The 25,593-nt window shown below is 35.5% G+C and overlaps 1 protein-coding gene across 1 annotated transcript in view; it reads right to left on the bottom strand.

Moving 5' to 3' along the window:
• Positions 1-913: 913 nt before the first annotated feature.
• LOC117326730 (neuronal acetylcholine receptor subunit alpha-5-like) overlaps positions 914-25,593 on the bottom strand; it is a 29,931-nt gene continuing 5,251 nt past the window's right edge. The window contains exons 3-7 of the mRNA XM_033883452.1: positions 16,891-17,045; positions 15,339-15,793; positions 10,362-10,448; positions 3,387-3,505; positions 914-2,041 (exon numbers count right to left, since the gene is read on the bottom strand). Of these exons, the coding sequence (XP_033739343.1) occupies positions 1,715-2,041; positions 3,387-3,505; positions 10,362-10,448; positions 15,339-15,793; positions 16,891-17,045 (1,143 nt within the window). The 3' untranslated portion in view covers positions 914-1,714. The remainder of the gene's footprint in view (positions 2,042-3,386; positions 3,506-10,361; positions 10,449-15,338; positions 15,794-16,890; positions 17,046-25,593) is intronic.

A 25,593-nucleotide genomic window follows, 5' to 3' on the forward strand; every position in this document is an offset into this window, starting at 1 on the left:
GTTTCGGATTATGACGTCTGAAGTCGTTTAGGATTTTGACGTAAGTCACTTCGGATTATGACGTAGGTCGTTTCGGATTATGGCATCTAAAGTCGTTTCGGATTATGACGTAAATCGTTTTGGAGTATGATGTAAGTCGTTTCGGATTATGACGTCTGAAGTCGTTTCGGATTATGACGTAAGTCACTTCGGATTATGACGTAGGTCGTTTCGGATTATGACGTCTAAAGTGAATTCGGCAAGAGAAACACATTGTTGATTTTATATTGTCTATATCCTCATAAAATGATAGATATAAGAATCTCTAAGACATCAATTTGAGTATTGGGTTCCATTTTTATCACTATAAATAGAGTATTTCAATTTGTTCAAATTATCGCAGATATTGTATTATATTGTGTTCAAATTACCATAAAAACCGTATTTGTCGTTCACATTACCATAGAAACCGAATTATGTCGTTCAAATTACCATAGAAACCATATTATGTCGTTCAAATTACCATAGAAACCATATTATGTCGTTCCAATTACCATAGAAACCGTATTATTTCGTTCAAATTACCATAGAAACCGTAATGTGTCGTTCAAATTACTACAGAAACCATATCATGTCGTTCAAATTACCATAGAAACCGTAATATGTCGTTCAAATTACCATAGAAACCGTATTATGCCGTTCAAATTACCATAGAAACCGTAATATGTCGTTCAAATTACCATAGAAACCGTATCATGTCGTTCACATTACCATAGAAACCGTATCATGTCGTTTACATTACCATAGAAATAGTATTATGTCGTTCAAATTGCCATAGAAATAGTATAATATTACGATTAATCACCGTCATTGAAATATGAATTCTACCATGGCTAGTACGTTTCAGATGTAATACAAAGAACAAAAAAGTAAAATTATAAAGATTTTTTATATATATATCGAACGTTTCACAAAAACACCACAATACAAATGATCTTGTAACAATATTTACAAATCATTCAATCTTTATATATATATATATATATAGATGTAATTAATACACATCATGATACAAAATATTTAAAGAATTACAAAATAATAAAGATTAAATGAAAAAGTTACAACACTTTACCCGATAGATCCAATGTCTGACACGACTTTTTCTAGATCATTAGAAAGCTTTCAGACATTATATTGCTTTGTGATTTCCACGTAATAAACACAGAAAGCCACCGTTATGTGGCCATATAACCACTATTCTGATATCTGCTACAGACATCAGTAACAACTATGGATATCTGACATCAGTAGACGATATGCTGGTGTAATTATCCACGCCTATATAACACACATATATCAGTATAAATAAATACGGCGTGTCCAACATTCACTAACCCTTTAACGCTAGATAGCCTCGAACTAGCCAGCGTGTTGTCCCTATCTACTTTCCTGAATTGCGTTTTCGAATAGTGATCGGTCGAAGATGTCTACACAACAAAAAGCACAACGCCCCATAGAGGATATTTTATTGAATATTGTTTTTTTTTACAACTGCTCGGACGAGCATGATTGTCGTACGTTTGCTGTCTAGAGGCATAATACGCATTTTAATACATATTACTAAAATTCTGTTCGTGTGAAGGTCACTGACTTCTCACCCCTCCCCAGCGTCATAGTTTTAGGAAATGGCGCCGGATTGTATACATAATACCTATAAGTCTCGTTCTTTCTCGTCTCAAGCGAGAAGTACAAATGTATACAGAAGGAATGTCAAAATAAAGAGGAAGAAGAATATCCGGTCGAGGACGAGCGCCACCTGGTGCCATTCATTCCTGATCTCGTACCTCGCTTCCAGGACGGTGCTTCGTATTGTAAGTGTGTGTAGATGACGCAATATTTCTTCTACGTCACGTTCCATTTTTGACTGCGTAGGGTTTTCCTGTCGAACGATTCCGTCCATAGTTCGGTCGAGTCCGCGCATTGATACCGTCTCTAGTTCGTCCAGTGGGTAATAAGTATCGTCACCCAAACATACCACCCTCTTTAGTCCACGCAAGAAAAGCTGCGGATAGAAAAAATATGATGTCGCATTGTGACGTCAACAAATCATTTTAAACAATATAAAGATATAATCTTGATATCGTTTGAATATATCGTTCTTAAATATGAGCTGTAGATGATGTAACTTGTTTGTTTGTTTGTTTGTTTGTTTGTTTGGGGTTAATGGCCCATCGACGGCTCTGGTCATTAAGGGCCATAGTGAATATACTAACTTAAAATGAAAATTTCATGGGAGATTATTTTCATTCATTACAACTTCACACAGATTTAACCTTGATTAAATGACATTCATATTACTGTAAATCATTTGTATTTCGCGTGAGGTTTATTACCGCGTTAACACACAAAGATAGTCAATCGCGAATTCAAATCCTTCGCCATTATTTGTATGAAAATAACTTTTGATGGCGGCCAAGCTATTGAATACTGTTAAACGAGAATAAGTGCTGAGTTCATGACTCTAATAGCTCATTATTCGCAAATTTAAAGTTATCTTTAGATAAGCGTTCGCGATTTGGTTTATTTTGTTTAACGTCATATTAACAGCCAGGGTCATTTAAGGACGTGCCATGTTTTGGAGGTGGAGGAAAGCCGGAGTACCAGAAGAAAACCATCGGCCTTCGGTCAGTACCAGGCAACTGCCCCACATAGGATTCGAACTCGCGACCAAGTAGTCATGCCTTCGCGAATATGTTTGAAGATATAAGTTTGCGTAATAAAGTATTCGCAAAATCTAAATAACTCACAGTAATAACTGTCACTTAAATGTCAAAACAGTATAAATAATAATTGAAAAGTAATAATGTTCTGAAAAAATATATACCACTTGACACTCAGGCAGCTGTTTGCAACATCGACATTGCTATCAAGTTCTTTATTGACTTTGAGTCTTCCGACTCATCAGTATCCTGTTGAAATTATTTAAGTACAATTGGCTAATACAGTTAATTCAACTTATTTTCTGTTGTCCTTACGTCAAAATACTGTAAATCACTTAGATTTCGCGAATACATCATTATGCGAACTTACCTCTTTATACATGATTTCGCGAACGCTGATCTAGAAATATATTTAAAATTCGCAAATAATGAGCTCTTTGAGTCATGGACTCAACAAGACTCAATACATCGATAGCCAATACCATTGCCGCCTTTCAAATTTGTTATTTTCGTACAAATAATCGCGGATTTGAATTCGCGAAAATAAATCCCACGTGAATTATAAATGATTAGCAGTATGTGTTTTTTTGTTTTTGTTTTGCATACATTGACTGAAGCAACTAAATATTTTTATCGTATTCTTTATCAAATGTTTGGTCGGAAATGTCTCTGTTTAACACATCCTACCTGTCTGAGATAGGTTGGGACTTTTTTCTTCCTGGGCCCCCGGGATTGTATATTGATTATAAATATTGAGGTCAGAAGAGACAGCGTGATCCAGATGATCGTCACAATGTAGTAGCTGGCTGTGAACAGACAAAAGAACAATGAATAAACAAAAGAACAATGGATAAACAAAAGAACAATGGATAAACAAAAGAACAATGGATAAACAAAAGAACAAATGATAAACAAAAGAACAATGGATAAACAGAAGAACAATGGAAGAACAAAAGAACAATGGATAAACAATAGAATAAATGATAAACAAAAGAACAATGGATAAACAGAAGAACAATGGAAGAACAAAAGAACAATGGATAAACAGAAGAACAATGGATGAACAAAAGAATGATGGATAAACAGAAGAACAATGGATAAACAAAAGAACAATGGATAAACAGAAGAACAATGGATAAACAAAAGATCAATGGATAAACAGAAGAACAATTTAACAATGGATACACAAATTTGCATTGGCCAAATGACATGTTTATTACAGCGAGACTATTGGATTATATATACAAGATATACATAAATACATGCATATATATTATAAACATAGATATAGATATGATTTTGTTTGCATTTCTATACTAGACTAAGGATTGCGTTTTCGATAGACGACCTTGAAAATATTCATCAATACTCAATATAAATAAAAAATAAAAACATTGAGACGAAACAGGAATAAAATGGCATACTTCACGAGTTATTTCAGTTCAGAAAACGTTTCCTACTGAGGCTGGCATATAAGCCAATTGCACACCTCGTTAACATGTGAAGCGTAATTCAATCGAAGTTATGCAGACGGCTCGCAAAGCTAGTCTTGACAAAATGCTTCCCTAGAGCAACATAATGTCTCGGAATACCAATATCGACATTCTTTGATATCAGAATATATGCATCTTGTGTTTTTAACGTTACCCTCCCAATGGAATAGTTGTCCTTCAAATTTGTCGTGATGCAGTGATATATTGTATATGAACATGTCTATAGTTTTTATATTAAACGAAAATAATGTGCGAAATCCGCAACAGGCAAGATTCTGTTCTGTGATCTTCTATACTCACAGCGCCACGCCTTTTCCGAAGTGTTGAAAAACAATACCTGACACCCATATATGGATCAGGGAAATTTATTTACAGAATTACGTCAGAAAATATCCCCTTGGTAAAATTATAAGCTTGAGTCGAAATCCAACTGAGTAAGACCAACGTTGAGGGCAACATAAGGCAGCTGTTGATGATAGAGTGTATTTTCGATTTGCTGTAGGAAATTGCATTATGTTTTGTTGTTTTTTTTATTGCAGGAAATTGCATTGTTTTTTTTGTTTTTTGTTTTTTTTTATTGTATCAAATGGTTACAATATTTAAATAAAAATCGATAGAAGGAGGACAAATTATGAACAAAAGGGTGATTGGCAAGGAGACATTTGAAAAGTGGATAGGACCAAGGGTTCAGGAAGAGCAAGCGTTACAAGAGAGTTGTCGATTACTTTGAATTTTGCATGCTTACGCAATATAATTATATTTATATAAAATCCGGGGTAATTTGAAGGCACTGTGGCAACAAACTCTCTTTTCACGAATCCGACCGGGGTTCGAATCCCCGATTGGACGTGAAAAGATATTGTTTACCTACCCGACACCGTGGGTTTTCTCCGAATACTTAGTTTCCTACAACAGTAAGACCCCTTCACACTCTTCCATCGAGGCCAACAGGAGTGATTGAAATAAGTTGGTATAACGTTTTTCGCAATTTATATAAAATAAATATAGTTTACACTTTACACATCAAACCCTTCCTTTTATATATTCGAAAAAAGAATAAGACACCCACATCCCAATTATATAGAGTACCATCAATCATAATTACGTACTATGTATGTCTGTCGATAAAAACCTGCTCGTATTGATTATAAACCGACAACAGTATCATGGCATTTAGTTAATGTGTTCTAACCATATTTGACACTGTGCTACAGGGAATTAATGTCATTCTCAACTCAACCCACAATACGACATGCTTTTTTCTTTACCGCACGTGCGGCACCATTCATTTTGTCGGTCCCCGCGGATGAACTTGTCTTATTTGTTTACAGTTAATGATCTGTTGATAAAATGATATTTGTTTGTTTTGTTTACTTAGTGGCTTGAAACTTATTACTGTGGTATAGAGATGTTTGACTTGTTGTTGCGGTGAATAATTACTGTTGACACTCCCTAACACGCGGTTATTTGTTTTTTATTGATTACCGTGGTACGGACTGTACAGTTACACCATATAATGTTAAAGTATACTATTCTAATGTCAGTTCTATAAAGATAGGTGGTCAACAGGAGATCTGTGCAAACTTACTGGGCCCGTTTTTTTTCAGAACGAGATTATGCTAATCACGTTTTAACAATAATTTAAAATCCCATTGAAATATTTTGTCGGAAAACTAGCCTGACATTTTTTCTGAAGCTATAACACTAAACAGCCTCTTCCTACCTGCCTATTTTAAGGAATGCATACACAAAAGTTTTTAAGTAAAGTGATTAAGCTAATCACCTTTTGAACACCTGGTCCCAGATATATGGCAAACACTTGAATTATATATACTAACATGTAAAGTGAATGTTTTAATGAAACGACTGCATAAAAATGGTATTTATAAGTTAAAGACTACTACACAGACATTGTTAATACTATTTAATGACCAATGAATTGCGATTGATGATAGAAGTTAAGAACCACTACGCAGACATTGTTATTAGTATTTAAGAACCACTGTATTGTATTTGATGATAGGAGTTAAGGGCCACCGCATAGACACTGTTATTAGTAGTTAAGGACCGCAGTATTGTAATTGTTCATAGACGTTATGACTACTTCAAACAAAAATATTATTAGAAGTTACGGGCCATTGCATAGAAAATGCTAACAGAAGTTAAGGACCACAGAACAGAATTTTTTAATAGAAGTTAAGGACCACTGAACAGACACTGGTAACAGAAGTTAAGGACCACTTCATTGAAAATGACATGATTTGTTTTTGTTAAACGTCCTATTAACAGCCATGGCCATTTCAGGACGTGCCAGGTTTTGGAGGTGGAGGAAAGCCGGGGTACCCGGAGAAAAATCACTGGCCTACGGTCAGTACCTGGCAACTGCCCAACGAAGGTTTCGAACCCGCAACCCAGAGGTGGAGGGCTAGTGATAAAGTGTCGGGACACCTGAACTACTCGGCCGTCGCGGCCCCTTGAAAATGATGATAGAAGATAAGGAACACTGAACAGACACCCTTAATAGAAGTTAAGGACCATTCCATTGAAAATGATAACAGAATTTAAGTTTTATCGACAAAGCTGGTTTGTAGATATGACCTCACATCCCCTGTTATTCTCACAATCGATAGAATCGCATTTCTCAAAGAAGGAAATCGATATTCCCATTTTTTCCAGAGATATATCAGCAAATTTAAAGCAAACATTCATCACTTGCTATGTAGGCAATCGTCAATGAAATGTAGCAGATCTGCGCACTTTTTCGTTCCTCCTTTCATCACATTACTTACATTGATGGCGCGGAACACGAAAACAGACATAGTGACAACGCAATGCTTTGAAGGCAAGACTGTGTTGTTTTTTTTCCTTTTCAACAGACATATGTTTATTGGCTCAAAAACCAGTATACTGCGTTCCTCTAATAGTGACCTGTGATAGCTTGTCTATTTCATCAGAGTGTTCTAAAACAGCCCAGCTTAAACATATGGATAGGCAAGGCAGAACACGAGGGATCATTACGGGAGGGGACGAGGATATATTGGACTGAATTCTTCGCTACAAAATGTCTCATTGCGGAAACCTCTTTCCTTCAGACAATTTCCTCGAGGAATGATTCCTGATATTTTTTTATAGTCTAAAGATTGATTTGTTCAGGTCTCCACAGCTATATATAGCCTAATGCGGTTTAACCAGACTAAATTCAAAGGTTTCTTCGGAACATTCCGTGGTTATATGTCAATCCTAGCGTATTTTGTTTTGTTTTTTTGTTGTTTTTTTTATCTTTCGACGTTTTCTAAATCATGACCGTACAGCAGCCCCGACAATTATCCTGCCACTTTTTACCTTTATTTGGGAAAGTTCATAGCCATTTACTGCGATTTACGGTAAAACATTAGGCCGACATGCTTCCAAAAATGTTTCTACTAACAAAATAAAACTGGTTGTTGACTGTATGCTTGTAGTGGGATTTGAAATGAAAGGTATTTAAAATTTTCAAGTATTTGTGATACTGCGTTTCAAAATCGACTGCTTTAATCCATTTTTTTGATATTATGGAGGCACGCTTTGTAAATATTTAGAATCAAGTTTCATTTTACACAAAAATGCATCAACTACCCAATTAAGTCGAACAAATATCCATAACCTGGTTCGTCGGAATAATCAGATGTTTGGATGACTTACCTATAGTAGGAATGTTTGGATGACTTACCTATAGTAGGAATGTTTTACTTACCTGTAGTAGGAATGTTTGGATGACTTACCTATAGTAGGAATGTTTGCTTGACTTACCCATAGTAGGAATGTTTGGTTGACTTACCTATAGTAGGAATGTTAGGTTGACTTACCTATAGTAGGAATGTTAGGTTGACTTACCTGTAGTAGGACTGTTTGGTTGACTTACCTATAGTAGGAATGTTAGGTTGACTTACCTATAGTAGGAATGTTAGGTTGACTTACCTGTAGTAGGAATGTTTGGTTGACTTACCTATAGTAGGAATGTTTGGTTGACTTACCTATAGTAGGAATGTTTGGTTGACTTACCTATAGTAGGACTGTTTGGTTGACTTACCTATAGTAGGACTGTTTGGTTGACTTACCTATAGTAGGAATGTTTGGTTGACTTACCTGTAGTAGGAATGTTTGACTTACCTGTAGTAGGAATGTTTGACTTACCTGTAGTAGGAATGTTTGCTTGACTTACCCATAGTAGGAATGTTTGGATGACTTACCTATAGTAGGAATGTTAGGTTGACTTACCTATAGTAGGAATGTTTGGTTGACTTACCTATCGTAGGAATGTTTGGTTGACTTACCTATAGTAGGAATGTTAGGTTGACTTACCTGTAGTAGGAATGTTTGATTGACTTACCTGTAGTAGGAATGTTAGGGTGACTTAACTGCAGTAGGAATGTTTGATTGACTTACCTATAGTAGGAATGTTAGGTTGACTTACCTGTAGTAGGAATGTTTGGTTGACTTACCTATAGTAGGAATGTTAGGTTGACTTACCTGTAGTAGGAATGTTAGGGTGACTTAACTGCAGTAGGAATGTTTGATTGACTTACCAATAGTAGGAATGTTAGGTTGACTTACCTGTAGTAGGAATGTTTGGTTGACTTCCCTGTAGTAGGAATGTTTGACTTACCTATAGTAGGAATGTTAGGTTGACTTACCTATAGTAGGAATGTTAGGTTGACTTACCTATAGTAGGAATGTTAGGTTGACTTACCTGTAGTAGGAATGTTTGGTTGACTTACCTATAGTAGGAATGTTTGGATGACTTACCTATAGTAGGAATGTTTGGTTGACTTACCTATAGTAGGAATGTTTGGTTGACTTACCTATAGTAGGAATGTTTGGTTGACTTACCTGTAGTAGGAATGTTTGACTTACCTATAGTAGGAATGTTTGGATGACTTACCTATAGTAGAAATGTTTGGATGACTTACCTATAGTAGGAATGTTTGGTTGACTTACCTATAGTAGGAATGTTTGGATGACTTACCTATAGTAGGAATGTTTGGATGACTTACCTATAGTAGGAATGTTTGGTTGACTTACCTATAGTAGGAATGTTTGGATGACTTACCTATAGTAGGAATGTTTGGATGACTTACCTATAATAGGAATGTTAGGTTGACTTACCTATAATAGGAATGTTTGGATGACTTACCTATAGTAGGAATGTTTGGTTGACTTACCTATAGTAGGAATGTTTGGTTGACTTACCTGTAGTAAGAATGTTTGGTTGACTTACCTATAGTAGGAATGTTTGGTTGACTTACCTGTAGTAGGAATGTTTGGTTGACTTACCTGTAGTAGGAATGTTTGGTTGACTTACCTATAGTAGGAATGTTTGGTTGACTTACCTATAGTAGGAATGTTAGGTTGACTTACCTATAGTAGGAATGTTTGGTTGACTTACCTATAGTAGGAATGTTTGACTTACCTGTAGTAGGAATGTTTGGTTGACTTACCTATAGTAGGAATGTTTGGTTGACTTACCTATAGTAGGAATGTTTGACTTACCTGTAGTAGGAATGTTTGGTTGACTTACCTATAGTAGGAATGTTTGGTTGACTTACCTATAGTAGGAATGTTTGGTTGACTTACCTATAGTAGGAATGTTTGGATGACTTACCTATAGTAGGAATGTTTGTTTGACTTACCTATAGTAGGAATGTTTGGTTGACTTACCTATAGTAGGAATGTTTGGTTGACTTACCTATAGTAGGAATGTTTGGTTGACTTACCTATAGTAGGAATGTTAGGGTGACTTAACTGTAGTAGGAATGTTTGATTGACTTACCTATAGTAGGAATGTTAGGTTGACTTACCTATAGTAGGAATGTTTGATGACTTACCTGTAGTAGGAATGTTTGGTTGACTTACCTATAGTAGGAATGTTAGGTTGACTTACCTATAGTAGGAATGTTTGATGACTTACCTATAGTAGGAATGTTTGATGACTTACCTGTAGTAGGAATGTTTGGTTGACTTACCTATAGTAGGAATGTTTGATAACTTACCTATAGTAGGAATGTTTGGTTGACTTACCTGTAGTAGGAATGTTTGGATGACTTACCTGTAGTAGGAATGTTTGGTTGACTTACCTATAGTAGGAATGTTTGGTTGACTTACCTATAGTAGGAATGTTAGGATGACTTACCTATAGTAGGAATGTTTGGATGTGAGTCGGGTAGAAACTGTTGCAGCATCATCAGCAGGACTATTATACAAAGCAATAACACTGAACCTGAAACAGCCAAACACATCATAACTTATATATGTTCTCTAGTTCCTTGGAATCGTATATGTTTCGTGTTGTTGATTTTCGCTTATTTCATAGATAAAACAAATCAAAATAGTGAAAATAAAACTGAATTTTTTTATTATTACTTATTTTTTTATTTATTTATTCATTTATTGATTTTTTTGTCTCTGAATTCATATTAATGATGGAATGTCTTAATTTGCCAAAATGTTCGAAATGAAATACGCTTATAGAAACACTACAATATAAACATGGCGACTCCTATGTTTCTGTGTTCTTATGTATATATAAACTAGCCAAATTCACAAAATAATGCAATCATTTTAAGCGGAACTGCCTAATTAGGTAGTAGTGTGCTAACCGTATACTAGTATACAAACTGTTATATAGAAATCTGATATCTCAAAGACTCTGCTTAACTCGAAATAAACATTTCTGTCCGATAGTTAAAGTTATATAGCAAATATTTTTAGTAGTTTTTTTATGACTTTCGAGATAATGAGGTTTGACTGTACCCGTATGTATTCTGCTGTTTGAAGATAATAACCTCTGGTTTCTGGCTGACCAGGTTTGATAAAAATCTGATTGTATAGGGGAACGACATCGCGGGGGCACACAATTTCACTCAGACGGAAAGATGAAGAAGATGATGTAATGTGATAAGTCAAAACATCAGCTCACTGCCAATATTTGATTGATACTATATTTTAATTATAAAGATATTTATATCAAAAAGGCAAAACATGAAAATTCCCTTAGAAGAAATAATTTTGCGTTTAGAATTAAAAATTTTGAAAACGAAATTTAAAAAATAGTATTTCTCATGTTGGCTTCAGTTACGAAGTACAAGATATCTTATACAAAATCAAAACCCAATATATCTTGCTACTCATCAAATCAATATACCTCAACCAACGTTAATTCTAAATATATTTACCTACATTAAAATTCAAATGCACAATCTTTAGAAAGCAAGGGTAATATTGTATATTTATCAATCCGTAACAATACTCAGTTCGTCGAGGGTTTTCAATTTTCTACTTTTCATGCAGAAACATTCGTCGGATACTTATATCTTGAATATGTGGCCTAAACCAATGAAATTTTACTTGCAGTATTGAGTGAAAACAAACTTTGTGCATTCGAAATGCTCAATCATCTTTCAAAAATAAATTCATGGATAGAAAATTCCTGTTTGATTCAAGGTCCCAAAGCTCTGTCTGTTACGTTTTAATCTACTGAGGTGACAGCGACATGTTAAAATCAGTCACGATAAATCTTATTTCGTGTTGTATCGCGTGACAAACCATAATCTCTAAACCAGGATGTTTGAAATGGGATAACCGATCGGTACTACTCAATCTGCTGAAACATTTTTTAAGTAAATAAAGCAGAATATCAAAAGATTGTTGAAAATGGATGGCGAGGAAAAGGTATGAATCAATCATCACCCGAAAGAGGTATAACATATTACAATATCACATATTACAATATCACATATTACAATATCACATTTTATAATATCACATATTACAATATCACATATTACAATATCATATATTACAATATCACATATTACAATATCACATATTATAATATCACATATTACAATATCATATATAACAATATCACATATTATAATATCACGTATTACAATATCACATATTACAACAGGTTGTTACTAGTAAAAATGTCCTCAGAGAGGATGAGAGGCATAAAAGGTGGAACTTTTTCATGAAATAAAAACGGGCTTTGGATGTTTCTGGTGGTTTCTCAGATTAAAACATGTAATTGCCAAAATGCGATGAAACTTAGAACAGTAAATGTTATCTCGTCATGACGTGAACGTTTTTGTACTGCATTCTTTGAAATAAATAGTCATTTATATAATGTTGATTTTTATGCATCAATGAACTTTCATGTCAAAGTCCTCAGCATTAGTTTTTCTTTAATTGAAAAATTATCTGATCATCATTAATATTCTCATGATTAACTTTAATCATTTCTGTCGCAATTGGAATTATTTACAAAGACAAAAAGTCTCGATAAACTTTGTCTGAACCCTATTTTAGTTACTGAAGTACATTAACACTATATCGAAAAATTACCTCATTCGAAAACGCACAGGAACTAATATGGTTTTGTTTATGTTGTTCATTACAACATGTTGTATAGACAGTCTTAAAACAGTTACACGTGTTCCTGCATAAATAATGCAATAAACATAATTTTTGTTTATTATTTTATGTCTAATTATCAATATTTGATGATTCACATCACATGATTTAATACAGCGTAATTGGAACATTACAAATAAATGGAACTCTTTTGATGAAATATTAATTATATTTTTGACATTGTCTTCATGTTAAATAGCCTAGAACATATTACCAATATAATCATACCAGTTAACTATTTCCATCAATTATTGTTTGAAAAATAAACATTGGGGTTAATTTAAAAGCAATATTGGAACAAATTTAACAGAATTGTTTTGATGATAGAAAATTTAGGAGAATAATGAATTCGTCTATGTATACTGTGAACCAACCTATTTTCGCGTGCGATTAATTTTCGCGTATTTTGCAGGCGGCTAAAGTCCGCGAAAATCAATCGCCGTGAAATATTTTCAATCCCGGGTACCATAGGCATATTATGGCAATAAATCGCGAAATTAAATTACCGCGAAAATGTCCTTAGACAAGGTTACGCGAAATTTAGTCACCGCGAAAATACGCTGGTTTACAGTATTGCCGCGTTTGAGCTGTCTAAGTTCTAACAATACAGTAAGTTATTACAAAGACAGGTAGGTACTTCACAATCTTATTCTTCAAGACGCAAGTTATGCAGCGGCCTTGCAAGGTAGAAACTGTATGTTGCCAAAATTGTTTAAGATTTATTTTTTTAACTTACAACCTCTACTATTTAAATATTTAACTCCTGTAAGATTGTGAACTGAGGTTTACGTTAGTAAATGTGCCCAGATTCTGGCATTGTAATGAGCAAATTTCTAAAGAAGAACTTCATTATATGAACCCTAGTTGTTTTAGAAATAAATGATAAGGGACAGAAAAAAGTCGTACGGGTTTTTATTATTATTTTCTTAATTACGAAATGCTTTACAGGCGCTTTCATAGTGTTGTATTGCAATATACCGTTTTCGAACACGTAAGATAAGACCTTCAGCTAGGTGGAGAAATTGTGTGGCTTTTCAATCAGGTGTTTAAATCAATCTGCTTTTCACGTTTTCATTCATTTGAATAGTGACACGGTTCAGGACATACATATCTACTTTTTGAAATGTAATATTAATTATTAATTAATCATGACATTTATTGAATATTGAGTCTTCTGCACCTCCCGATTCGTATTTTGACATTTCTTTTTACCTTTTATTTTTTGTTTTTGTTTTTGTTTGTTTTGTTGTTTTTATGTTTTTGGGGTTTTTTGGGGTTTTTTTTTTTTTTATTTTTATTTATTTACTTTTTTTTTTTTTTTTTTTTTGCTATTCTCTTCAGGCCCTTAGTATCACTGATGAATTCTAGAAGGACGAAACAGCAGCACGATAGTTTTATTCATTTTGGCTCTGTTGTAACTCACCATTTGTTTTGAAAGTTGCTAAAATCTATTGTGTCTTTAATACAACCATTCCATATTTTCAATGAGTAGACATTTTGTCTACCAACTTTATTGACAATGCTTTATTTAAAAAAAAATAGTTAGGATTCTAACCTTAATGGATAAAATGTGACTAAATTATAGTATTAATTTTGTATCTGTATCTTAATACGTTGTAGTACCCGTTTCCGGTTTTAATACATCGACTTGTATGACTTGATAAATCGGCTGGTTGAATTCTAATTTGATAAATTGAGGTTTCCTATCCATAGTGATAATTCCATACTTTATTAAGACTCTGTTCCAGAGCACTTTCACGAATGACATTCACACTTTGAGTTTGAACAATGCACGCTTAGCCTGGATTTTCTCTTCCCAAATAAAGTACAAGCACTCTCGCCTAACCTGGCCCGTATCATGTTCAGTTGTGTGTAAAAGTCAAGAAAAAATGGCCAATTAATAATATTAATGTTTCCAGAATGAAAGCCGAAGAGCAAGAACGTTACTTTTTTCTCTCATTCTTAGACTACATATTGCATTCTCACAAACATGGCATCTATCTCAGGAGACAATTCCCGCACAACACTCTACGGTGAGATTCCAAAAGCCAAAAATAATGGAAAATTCTCACTCTCCGAAATAGATTTTTGAGCTTCTAAAAGCAAACCCAGTCGCAAAGTCTCCTTCAAGTGTCTTCAAATAGCGAAATGATATATAACCTAGCAATATATACGTCAACCTCGAAAATTTTAATTTTAAATTATCTTATCGTCTGAGAAGAGACAAATGTTTATACTGACAACCATGCTTGCTTCCCAGGAGCCAGTTAAATATAATCCATTATATATAGATTATTTTCATAATTCATGTCTCTGATTGAAGTAAACACAGCTTTTAATAAGTATTCTCAGGAATTGCATTGAAAACTGTTCAATACTCCACTTACTGTACAAAAGTATAAGTCTTATGATGAAATGTTCTCGATCGAAAAGATGTTAACGTATTCTGGAAAGTAACATCTCTCGTCGACAGATTGATTTCTACCAGCATTATATTTTCTTATCTATTGTTTTCCATTCCAGATACATTTCTCGTGATTCACTCACGCTCTTGTTTTTGCCTGCTATACCGGTACTTCAATCAAAAGTTTAATTTTGTGTTCTACGATTCACAAAACTGAAATAAATACCAAAATACAGCAACGCCCAATTAAATGTTAGAATACAAAATCAATCATTCAAAATTTCAATTTACCTAATGTAATTCTCTCCCTTGATTCTGGCGGAAGTAGAAACGTGAAGGGCACGAGAACCGCCAGGAGTACAGCCGGAAGTATGAAAACTTGTGTGTAATACACAGAGTTCCTCTGTAGTATGAACGAATATTCCATTAAGGGATAAATTTCGTTTCCAAAATCGTTTTTGTGGTCGATTCTTTTCGTTGTAGTGGTCACAATTTTCCATTCCTTACTAGTTCTTGCGTCCCGGATGTCCAGCCCATTTTCCTCCGATGTAAAGTGTGTGATATTTACATGAGTGACGTCATAAGTCCAAGATCCGAACTGTATCCGACATGTCTGTCTGTCCATTGGAAATTTCGTCATATCCATCGGACACTTCGCCCTTAGGCGAACTTTAGGAATATATATCACTGTTCCTGTATGGAAAACCACAACCAGCGGATCAAATGTTTCCACGTCCGTGTCGGCACTGGAAAGGCAAATATAAAATTAGATATAGATATAAAATTCACTACCTCCCTTCGTACACGCAAATTATTGTTCTATTACTTGGCTACATGTTAGTCTGTATTGTGTTGATGCGCCTTTAAGAATAACGTGTAATCCGAAATTGTGTTGGTGCGCCTTTAAGACTAACGTGTAATCCGCTAGTGTGTTGATGCGTCTTTAAAACTAACATGTAATCCGCTATTGTGCTGATGCGCCTTTAAAACTAACATGTAATCAGCTATTGTGTTGATGCGCCTTTAAGACTACCGTGTAGACTGTATGACGTTATTGTGTTGATGCGCCTTTAAGACTAATGTGTATTCCGCTATTGTGCTGATGCTCCTTTAAAACTAACATGTAATCCGCTATTGTGTTGATGCGCCTTTAAGACTACCGTGTAGACTGTATGACGTTATTGTGTTGACGAGCCGTAGAACCGAAGATTAAACTGTTTTTAAAAAACACAATGCCTGCATGTTCTAAAATGTCAGCACACACTTCAAACAAAGTAATGATAATATATGGTTTAATTTGCAGCATCTCTAGCTTCATTAAAAATAACCACTTTCATCTGAACCATATTATAGAGTCATCAACGTATAACGAATACACAACTTTGGTTATCAATTTAACAATCATCGTGAGAACACATATTAGATATATATTTCGACAAAGATCAATTTCTAGCCATTTTTCACTACACAAGCTTACAAAATCTAATATTTGAGTCCAAATTCTAAATCTAATTCTTAATGTTCACGCCATAAATTACGTAGCATGCCATAAGAACACAAAATGATTGAATACAAAACAGCATTTTTCGATGACGTCAAACGCAAGTTTTCCATAATATACATGATGTTCTTTTCTTTGTCTGGTGATCGTCTGCGACTTACACGTGACACGATTGCCTGCGTGCATTCGTTTGACCTTGTTAATTCAAATAACCTGTAGCTACTCAGTAATTGGACTGAAATTGACCTGCCCTAAGCTGTCAACTTATTATTTATCTAAATTACAAAAAAATAATCATATTCATCGTAATGTCGTGAAAAATTGAAACTAGAGTTGTCGTACTTGTTAAGGAGAACTACATCCGGTTTCCAAACGCTGGCCGCTGGAATATGTATGGTCGATATTCCCCGGTATTTAGATGGTTCCCACCGGAAACGCATATCTTCCCACATCTCCCGCAAGAGGGCGCCTGTCTCAAACACTTCATCCTTCTCGTGCTGAAATGAAAATGATAATAAAGGACATTTATTAAGTGTCGATGTACAATTCAAATGTAAGGGATATGGAATGCACACAAAAAGCTAAAACATTTTAAGAATGTAAGGTCGGTTGACAAGCTCATGTCATTGTGATTGATATCAAGTGAGGGGGAAATGACATCGAGACCATTGTGACGGAATCGAAAATATTCCCGGAGGATTTTATCGGATTTTTCCCTTTGATAAAAACGAAGGACACCTTAGCCAAAAACCTTCGACAAGCAAAGCTAGATATACAACACTGTTATGTTCCCGGGCTTTCGGAATCCCTCGATACTTAACGTTAACCTTTGATCGCTGAATATTTATATGAAAGAAACTCCATCTATAATCAAGTAATTTTTCAAGATAAATCGTAACAAGAGAACAGGATGATCAGAATCGATTTATACCACTATTTATATCCTCATGAAAGCGTCTGTATCGCGTTGGAGGGCAATGTACATTTAGAGATTTTGTATGACGAAGATAACAACTCCCTATAGATTTCTTCCATGTTTGTCTCTAAATCCTTATCATCGGAGAGATACGGAGTCCGGCAAAACAACACCGATAAGGAAGATCCGTGGAATTCCAGGAAAACCTTTCCTAGAAGCCGACGGTGTTCAAAGTTCTGAATAATTCACTATATGCGGTAATACTATTGTTCACTACATACGGTAATGCTAAGACACACAAACTAAGTTTATTTAAAGAATTCCATCGAGACTCGTTCAAAGGGTTTTCCAATTTGAATAAAAAAAGAAAGTTCCGTTTTAAGTAAAGAATAATGTATTTATTATTTCCTTTGAGGACGTCAGAGACCCAGTTTGTACTAGTTTTACTGTTAAGTCTATATGTTATATATTATATATATGTATATACAGTTTCTTTGTTTGGGTGTAATAAAAAAGACGATCGCGTGGTCTAAATATAGAACCATAATTATTTAAAAAGTTGTATCATCATTATCGATATTTCCTTATCGACTGTATGGGAGAAGTTGTTATATGTTTGAAGAAGAGCACACGGGCTCTTAAGATGGATCACTGTAAAATCATCAATTTCGGTGAGGTGAAATATTTTCGTGGGTTATTTTTAATCAACGAACTCTTATATCCACGAACTCATAAAACGTTGAAATCTCTGAAGAATCTTCAACATAAATGAAACGTGATTTCTCCTACAACTGACATGTTCAATAAAGCGTCACTTTGTCTCATACAAGAGTCATGTCTAATGAAGCGTCACTTAAGGGTAGTGTCTAATGATGCGTAACTAATTATGATACTTCTAATTATTAGACAATTTCTACTTCTAGTTTCTGTATACGACCACGCATTCCTATTCCGGAAGTAGAAGACTATAACTCGCGTGGGCAAAAGAAACTTTCGAAAGAGGATTGCAAATCGTGTCATTCTGTTAAAACGACAGTCTTCTATGGATTTTTGCTCAACTCGATTCGGTAACCGGACCGGCTATGATCTAGGAAGGGGACTCTCTGACGGTTATTCGCTTTTAGTAATCGTAATACTTTGTTTGTGTTGTGGGGAGTCTACCAAAGAGAATGTTATAGCAATATATTGTGAGTTGAACGACATTTTTTATCTCTTAATACCACTTAAGCAGTAGTAAACGTCCTTTTAAGACACACATAGATTAAAAGTGTTATGGCAAACACGCCATCATTAGACTAGTCCTGTCACATTTGATATTAAAAAACTTCACTACAAATAACACCCCTCACACTATCTGTTATAACGGACCTTTTTCAAGTCCAATGAATGTTTTGTGTCTCCTTTTCTTATCCAAGTTCATAAAAAAATACTAAAAACGGTAAAACGGCTTCTAATTACATACACTTTTATTGAAATCGCGACATAAAATTTGTTTTTGCAACAATCACTGAAAACCCTAATGTGATAATCACAGGAAAAACATCATCATTAATGGTCAATGTTTTTCAACTTTACTCCATTCATTATGTTTATCTTCTTTTCTTTTCAGATACTAACATTCAAATCTGGACGCAAGCAGATTTGTCTTTTGTGATAAAGATATAAAAACATAATAAGGAAACCCCCCATGTTTACCGAGAGTCAATTACAAGATGTCGCATGTACATTTGTGTGGAGATCTCGTGAACCAACGAGAGAAACGATATTTGCTGCGGGACTACTTCCGGCGTGGTACATGACACGAGAACGGAAGAGAAAGCGAAAACTGTAATTATGGTGTTTTGTTTAGATAAGGAAGGCTGATACATGGCCTACGCGGAACATCATCTCTGACAAGATAAAGAAGATACTAAAATAAGACAATTTTCTTTTCATTCTTAACCAAGAAGACGGGATTATATAATGACTAGTTTGATCGCTAGTGCATGGGAAAGACGCGTTGACCCGCAAAGGAAGGCTTTGAATGTGCTGGAAATAAGTAATATGAGTTCTACTTCTGTGATTATACGTTTTACCTACACAGAAATGTATTATATGAGACAGTGCTAAATTTACTAGATTTACGAGAGAAACATTGATATTGGAAACAATATAATTTTTTGTCTGTTTTATTTCATTTAGGAATTATCATACTCGTTGATAAAATATTGGTGCACAATGACCAAGTGGTAGAAACGCACTCTCCTATATTTGAACAAGACATCAATTTCATTTACACTTACTACCTAGCTGTAAAATTGGGTACCAACAACATGGGAAGTGTTAATGTCGAGAGAAACCTTCATTATATACATTGTACTCTACACTCATTGTTTTTGTATTTGTCGTAATTTTTTGCATGTATCAGAAATTTGTATTCACGGTGTAAATTAAAAAAATACATTCATGCTGATATAGGTTGTGGCCTTTTCGTCTGAACAATTTCCAAGTTAGCTCGAGAAGATCTCGGAGCGAATTTGGTATATGTATTTATCTTGAAAACAGTATAGCTAGATGGCATTGTTATTCAATATGAGCATTTAAACATCCCGTTCGCTAAATATTTATGGGGGAAAGAGCAATCTTTTGAGTACTGATATAAACCTAGTGTAGCAGACGGATTGGGCACAAGTTATTTCAATGTTACAACGGCACTCTCCACTGAGTAAATTCTGTGTTTCTGAATGCTACTATAAACAGTGCTATACAGGTCATAAGCAGTCGTAAAGTTTCAATATTAATGATGTACTTTAACCATAATCATCCTAAATAACCCAGACGCATCACTACAACATAAACACCGATGATAACCGTCACCTTACTTCGCTGATCTGCCATTAACGGGATTAGAGATTACAACTCCCCGCCGGCTTCGTAATAACATGTAATAAAATGTAAATGTACTTTTAACCGACTGCATATCAAACGGGAGAACGTTGGGTTACATAACTATATAAGGTATATATTTTAAAGATACATCTGTAACTGACTTCACCAAGTACCGCTAGGTGGCGTTCTTTACGATGATGAAGAATTGTAATTTAAACTGTAAAGTCGTATTAAAAGACGAAATCAAGAAAGGTCATTGTTAAAATTCGAAATAAAAAATAATGGGCACAAGTGATAAATGACTTTTGAATTTAATGTTGATGTTCCTGTGAAGGTTAATATCAAATCTTCAATCTAAATGACTTCTTCCATCACGTGTTTTTATTCCTTACAGCCAGCTACCAAGTCACATGACAAGTCATGACGCAAACATAAACCTGCAAGACTTGATCACTCCAAAGTGTTTAAAATGTTGATTTTTTAATCCGATTTGTGGATGAATATTTACCAAATATCGAAATAATAGTCAGAGAATCAAGATGTTTATATCTCAATACTTGGGAACTACAGTCGGAGTATTAGATGTTCAGGGTGTAGAACTGTCGATATCACAGTGACTTTTAATTAACGCAGGCTGCGTGTTTCCCGCCATTAACGACCGTATGTTATTTTATTACACCAGAAACAATGTCTCTTTTTGATAAACCGCGCATAATTCACAACACTAACTACCCATCATCTGTGTATTGTGTAGCTACACCGGGACCGTTTCCAGAACAAGTTCAATTTTGTATCTCCAGAACCTGTCATAATAGATATAAATCGTATCCAGCACGTGATCTCCGCCGCGGACTGATATTCCCAACACGATTTCTGCCTGCAATACTTAACAGTAAATACAGAAATATGACATAGTTAGTCATTCAGTAGTAATTATGATTAATCGATCGAAAATGCTTTCCTTGCAATGATGCAGCGTGAAAATGCAGTATTAATGGATTCTAACAAGTTTGTATATGTAATAACTCTGTTTCAAATTATCATCATTGCGCGATTGATGAATATGAACTTTAAAATGTACTTTATAGCTCGTTGATGTTAATATGCCTGTTTGGTCCGCAGTCATTTCCCTGTTTCTCATTTTAAGCACATGACATTAGATTTGACCAAGAATGTTGTCGCTTGTACAGTGTTTTCGAGGAAGCAGATATATATCGTACCTACCAAGTGCTCGGGCGGTTCAGTAGTAACGCACTTGCCTTTCACTTAGGCGGCCGGGGTTCGATTCCCCGATAGGAACATGAAATGGTATGGGGTCACCTGCCCGACCACGTAAATTTTCTCCAGGGTCTCCGGTCTCCTCCCACAGTAAGACTTCTCGCACGCTTCAACCAGTGCCAACAAGCGTGGTTAATATGATTTGTTATAACTTGCTTACATTTACAGCAGAATGCTTACCTTTCCTGGGCTTATTTTCCAATTTTCAAAAGTCTACATGCATACGTATATTTCATCCCAGTTAATTGATATTTTCTAAGATTTATACCGACTGATTCAATTAGATTTACGTTTCCGTTGGTAGAGAGGACAAAAGCGTCCACCATTGGTTGCTTCCTATCAGACTCTTTAAAAAAGCTTCATGTTACTTAAAATGATTGTTTTTAATATCAATATTTATTACATAACCGTCCTGTTATCCAGTTAATTTGTCCGTTTGCTAGTTTTGAATATGTCAATGTGTATTTTACCCTGGAGTATTTTTGATGGGCTGAACCAGTTAGAAATTGTTGTGACGTCATAAAAATGACAACGATGTGACGTCATGATTAATTCTGTGAATTGCGCAACAAAATGGCTGTCTCGGCTTGATTAAGTCCTTCACATTTTTACTTTAAAATCTGTCAAAATGTACGTTTTCTGAGTTATGTGATAAAAAGTATCTTAAATTCATTTCATTTTATATAGTTTTATGAAACTCGTCTCGAATTTTAAATAAACTATTAAAACTCGGTTCATGAAATCTCAAATAAAAATGAAAACTCAAATATTCTACATGTAGAATTAATTTATGTGGCAATAAACAGCATAAGTCCTCGCTTTAAAATAACAAATTAAGCTTATTGTAAAATCATTAATGTAGATATATTTCTGTTCCCAACTCATGGTTGTTACGCAACGTTAGTCAAGATTCCGAGACGACGTAGACTCAAACATTGTTGATAGATGCGCAAGTCAAGAGTCGAGACGACGAAGACTCCCGCGTAGTTGATATGTACAAGGGCTTCATTTAAGCATTGAACGGCTTTCAGTTGGCATTCATAGTCAATATGAATGCCAACTGGACAGAGGCAATTCCATGAAGCGCGCTAGCGCTTCATGTTGAATTTGCCTCTGTCCAGTTGGTATTCATATTGACTATGAATGCCAACTGTAAGCCGTTCAATTCTTATATTTACCATCTGCGATTTTTTATTTGTCATGACATTTTTGTTTTGAAATTTTCAAATTCAAATTTCCCGCGCTTACCAGTAGCAGAGATCACTTCCTGTTGGCAGTTCATAGGCTGGTGAACTCGCAACTGAATTGGTAGGGTTATATAGTGGCAGTGCCATACAATGGTAAATATAAGAATTTGAGTGGCACAAACTCTGGACGAACTGGATTATTAACAGACCTAGTAATTAATGTCCGCCATGAGAACGTCGTATGAAAATATAAACCGTGATGACGACAAATATTGACCATCATGGTGTTGCACCAAGCTTGTTCGTAAAAGGTGAAACAACCTGACTCGATTCAAGCCTATGTCCTCCAAACGTGTGACAGCGCTCTGTCAGACTGATAAGCCTAATCTCCGGAGAATATCCTAGTCCAGTTCCGTAATTTTCTTCCATCCTGTATCAATTCCGTTTTTACCTCAACAATACCATCTCACCTCCTAGAGTATAATCAGATCGAAATTTGAACCTGGCACCTTCTCGACAAAGTGAGTTATTTAGTAATATCAGTTCAACAACAGAATGTGTACCTCAGAGTATATTATGCATCAACTTTATTCTTAGGAGAACCCGGCAGGGGGCCTAAACATTTCAGAGGGAATCGAACTCCGACCGTTGTAGTGAAAAATGACAAACGCTTGAAACACAAATATTGTAATCATCATATGGAAAAAAACTAAAACAAAACTAAAACAAATAACGAAAAAATAAATACAGACAAAAATAAATAGTTTTACGAGTGCGCCGATATCAAAATTATATGAATTAATGGACAAAGTACTTTCAACGAACTATCAGGTTGGGCAATGAATCGTGTCCTCCAATGTTCTCGATAACATATAAGTATCACTAAATACCGCTAACGATACGTTTACATCTTGTCTAGACAACTTACGGAAATTACAGCCGCCCCCGTTCTGAGGACCACCAGACTGTCCATTGGCACCAGACCAATCGATTTTCTCGTCAAGAACAGATACACCGGATAAGTACAGCATGACCAGGTCCCAAGGGTGTCAGTCTGACCCCGTCTACCAGGACGGCAGCAGGTGACAAGGGACAGCCCCCAAGGGTGTCAGTCTGACCCCGCATTCCAGGATGGCAGCAGATGACCAGGGACAACTCCCAAGGGGGTCAGTCTGACCCCGTCCACCAGGCGGCAGCAGATGACACTGGGATGACTCCATTAAGTAAAATTGGCTCTTTATATTATATTTACTTCAAATACACGAGTCCATTGTGATGTTCTTTGCAAAGTGAGCTGTAATTCGCGTTTACGAACAAATCAGCCGAAGCGAACTACATTGCACAGTGTCTTCATTTGATCAGATCAGCGGTGCTTCGTGTTAGAAAACAAATGATCAAGATATGCATGGTCGCAAGAAATCTTGATTTGACCATACAATACAGTGCCCGACATGAAGTCATATCGAGCGTCATCACCGTGGCCATATTGCCATGTTTACCCAAACGTGGCCGCGTCGTTCGATCGTAAGGCCAAGGGACAGGCAGTTCCATTAACTTTCTGTCAATAGTACAGATGTCCATTTCACCACCGAAACTACAAACACGCGACTTCGGACATTAGGGATTGACCAAAGTCACACACAGAGTGGTCAGAGGAGACATCTCTGGTGAATTGTGGGTGTCACAGCAATCCAAATCCTATTACTGGGCTTTTAACACGAATATCATCTGTGATCATGCATGGCAAACCGAAATATTGTCAAACTTCCATGATGGATGCGAGGAATCACGTCTTTAAACTGTCTGAAGCTGGTGTCAGTGTATAATAAGACAACAGCCTTAAGCTTTCTACGGTTCGTCTCCGTACATATGTGTTTTGGGGAAAGTAATATACGTACATACTTATATATTAAAGACAACGATGTATGCATTTACCGGGCAGACCTATATTTCCTTACAATTGGGTTATAAACAAAGTTGAATTTTAGATGACTCTGGCACGCAGACACCGGAAATTGATAGGGGGCCTTGTCAATGTCATCAATTGTTGGTTTGCTATTACATAATCAAATTTTCATACCTATTCCAAGATCGATACCATTATAGCACTCGCCACGCGCCAGTCGGCTGTCATATTTTGTCGGAAAGTGATAGAAAGGCCACAAATACGGAATTTGCTGCGCAGACGGACAATTAATTTGGACAACCGCCTAAACACACCTGGTCCCGTCTGTTATTGAATTGTTTGGTAGGTGTCCATTTCTTACGGCAAATCGACAAGCTCATCAAAAGAAACTTAAAGAGACATATCTGAAAGGGACTTTCATAGATGTATTCCTCCAGAACAAGGAAATATTGGTCAGAGTAAGAAAAGATCGTTCAGAATAAGGAAGAAAAAAAGATTGGTTTGAACAAGGAAAGATTGGTTAGAACAAAATGATTGGTCAGAACAAACTAACTGGTCAGGAAAAGTTCTGAGATAGACAATTGACCAATGAGTGTCTAATTAGAACAAGGAGAAATACATATTACGGGATGGAAGAAAAGTATGTTTCATTAATCTATACCAAAGAGAAAGACATTTGCTCACAGAAACAAGACCACGCCGAAGAACGAGACAAACCAAAAAAAAAATGTGACAAACAAACTAGATCTGCCAAAGTACAAACGCTTACAATTTCACCCGAACACTCCAATCTGTCCGATATGCTCGATTTCAGAAAGTTTTAAATGTCCAATCAAAACGATAATGTCTTATAAATGCATTAAATGCCATGTAGATTCTAGTAAATGTCA

Source organism: Pecten maximus, chromosome 5 (genome assembly GCF_902652985.1).
Source record: "Pecten maximus chromosome 5, xPecMax1.1, whole genome shotgun sequence".
Taxonomy (NCBI): Eukaryota; Metazoa; Mollusca; class Bivalvia; order Pectinida; family Pectinidae; genus Pecten; species Pecten maximus.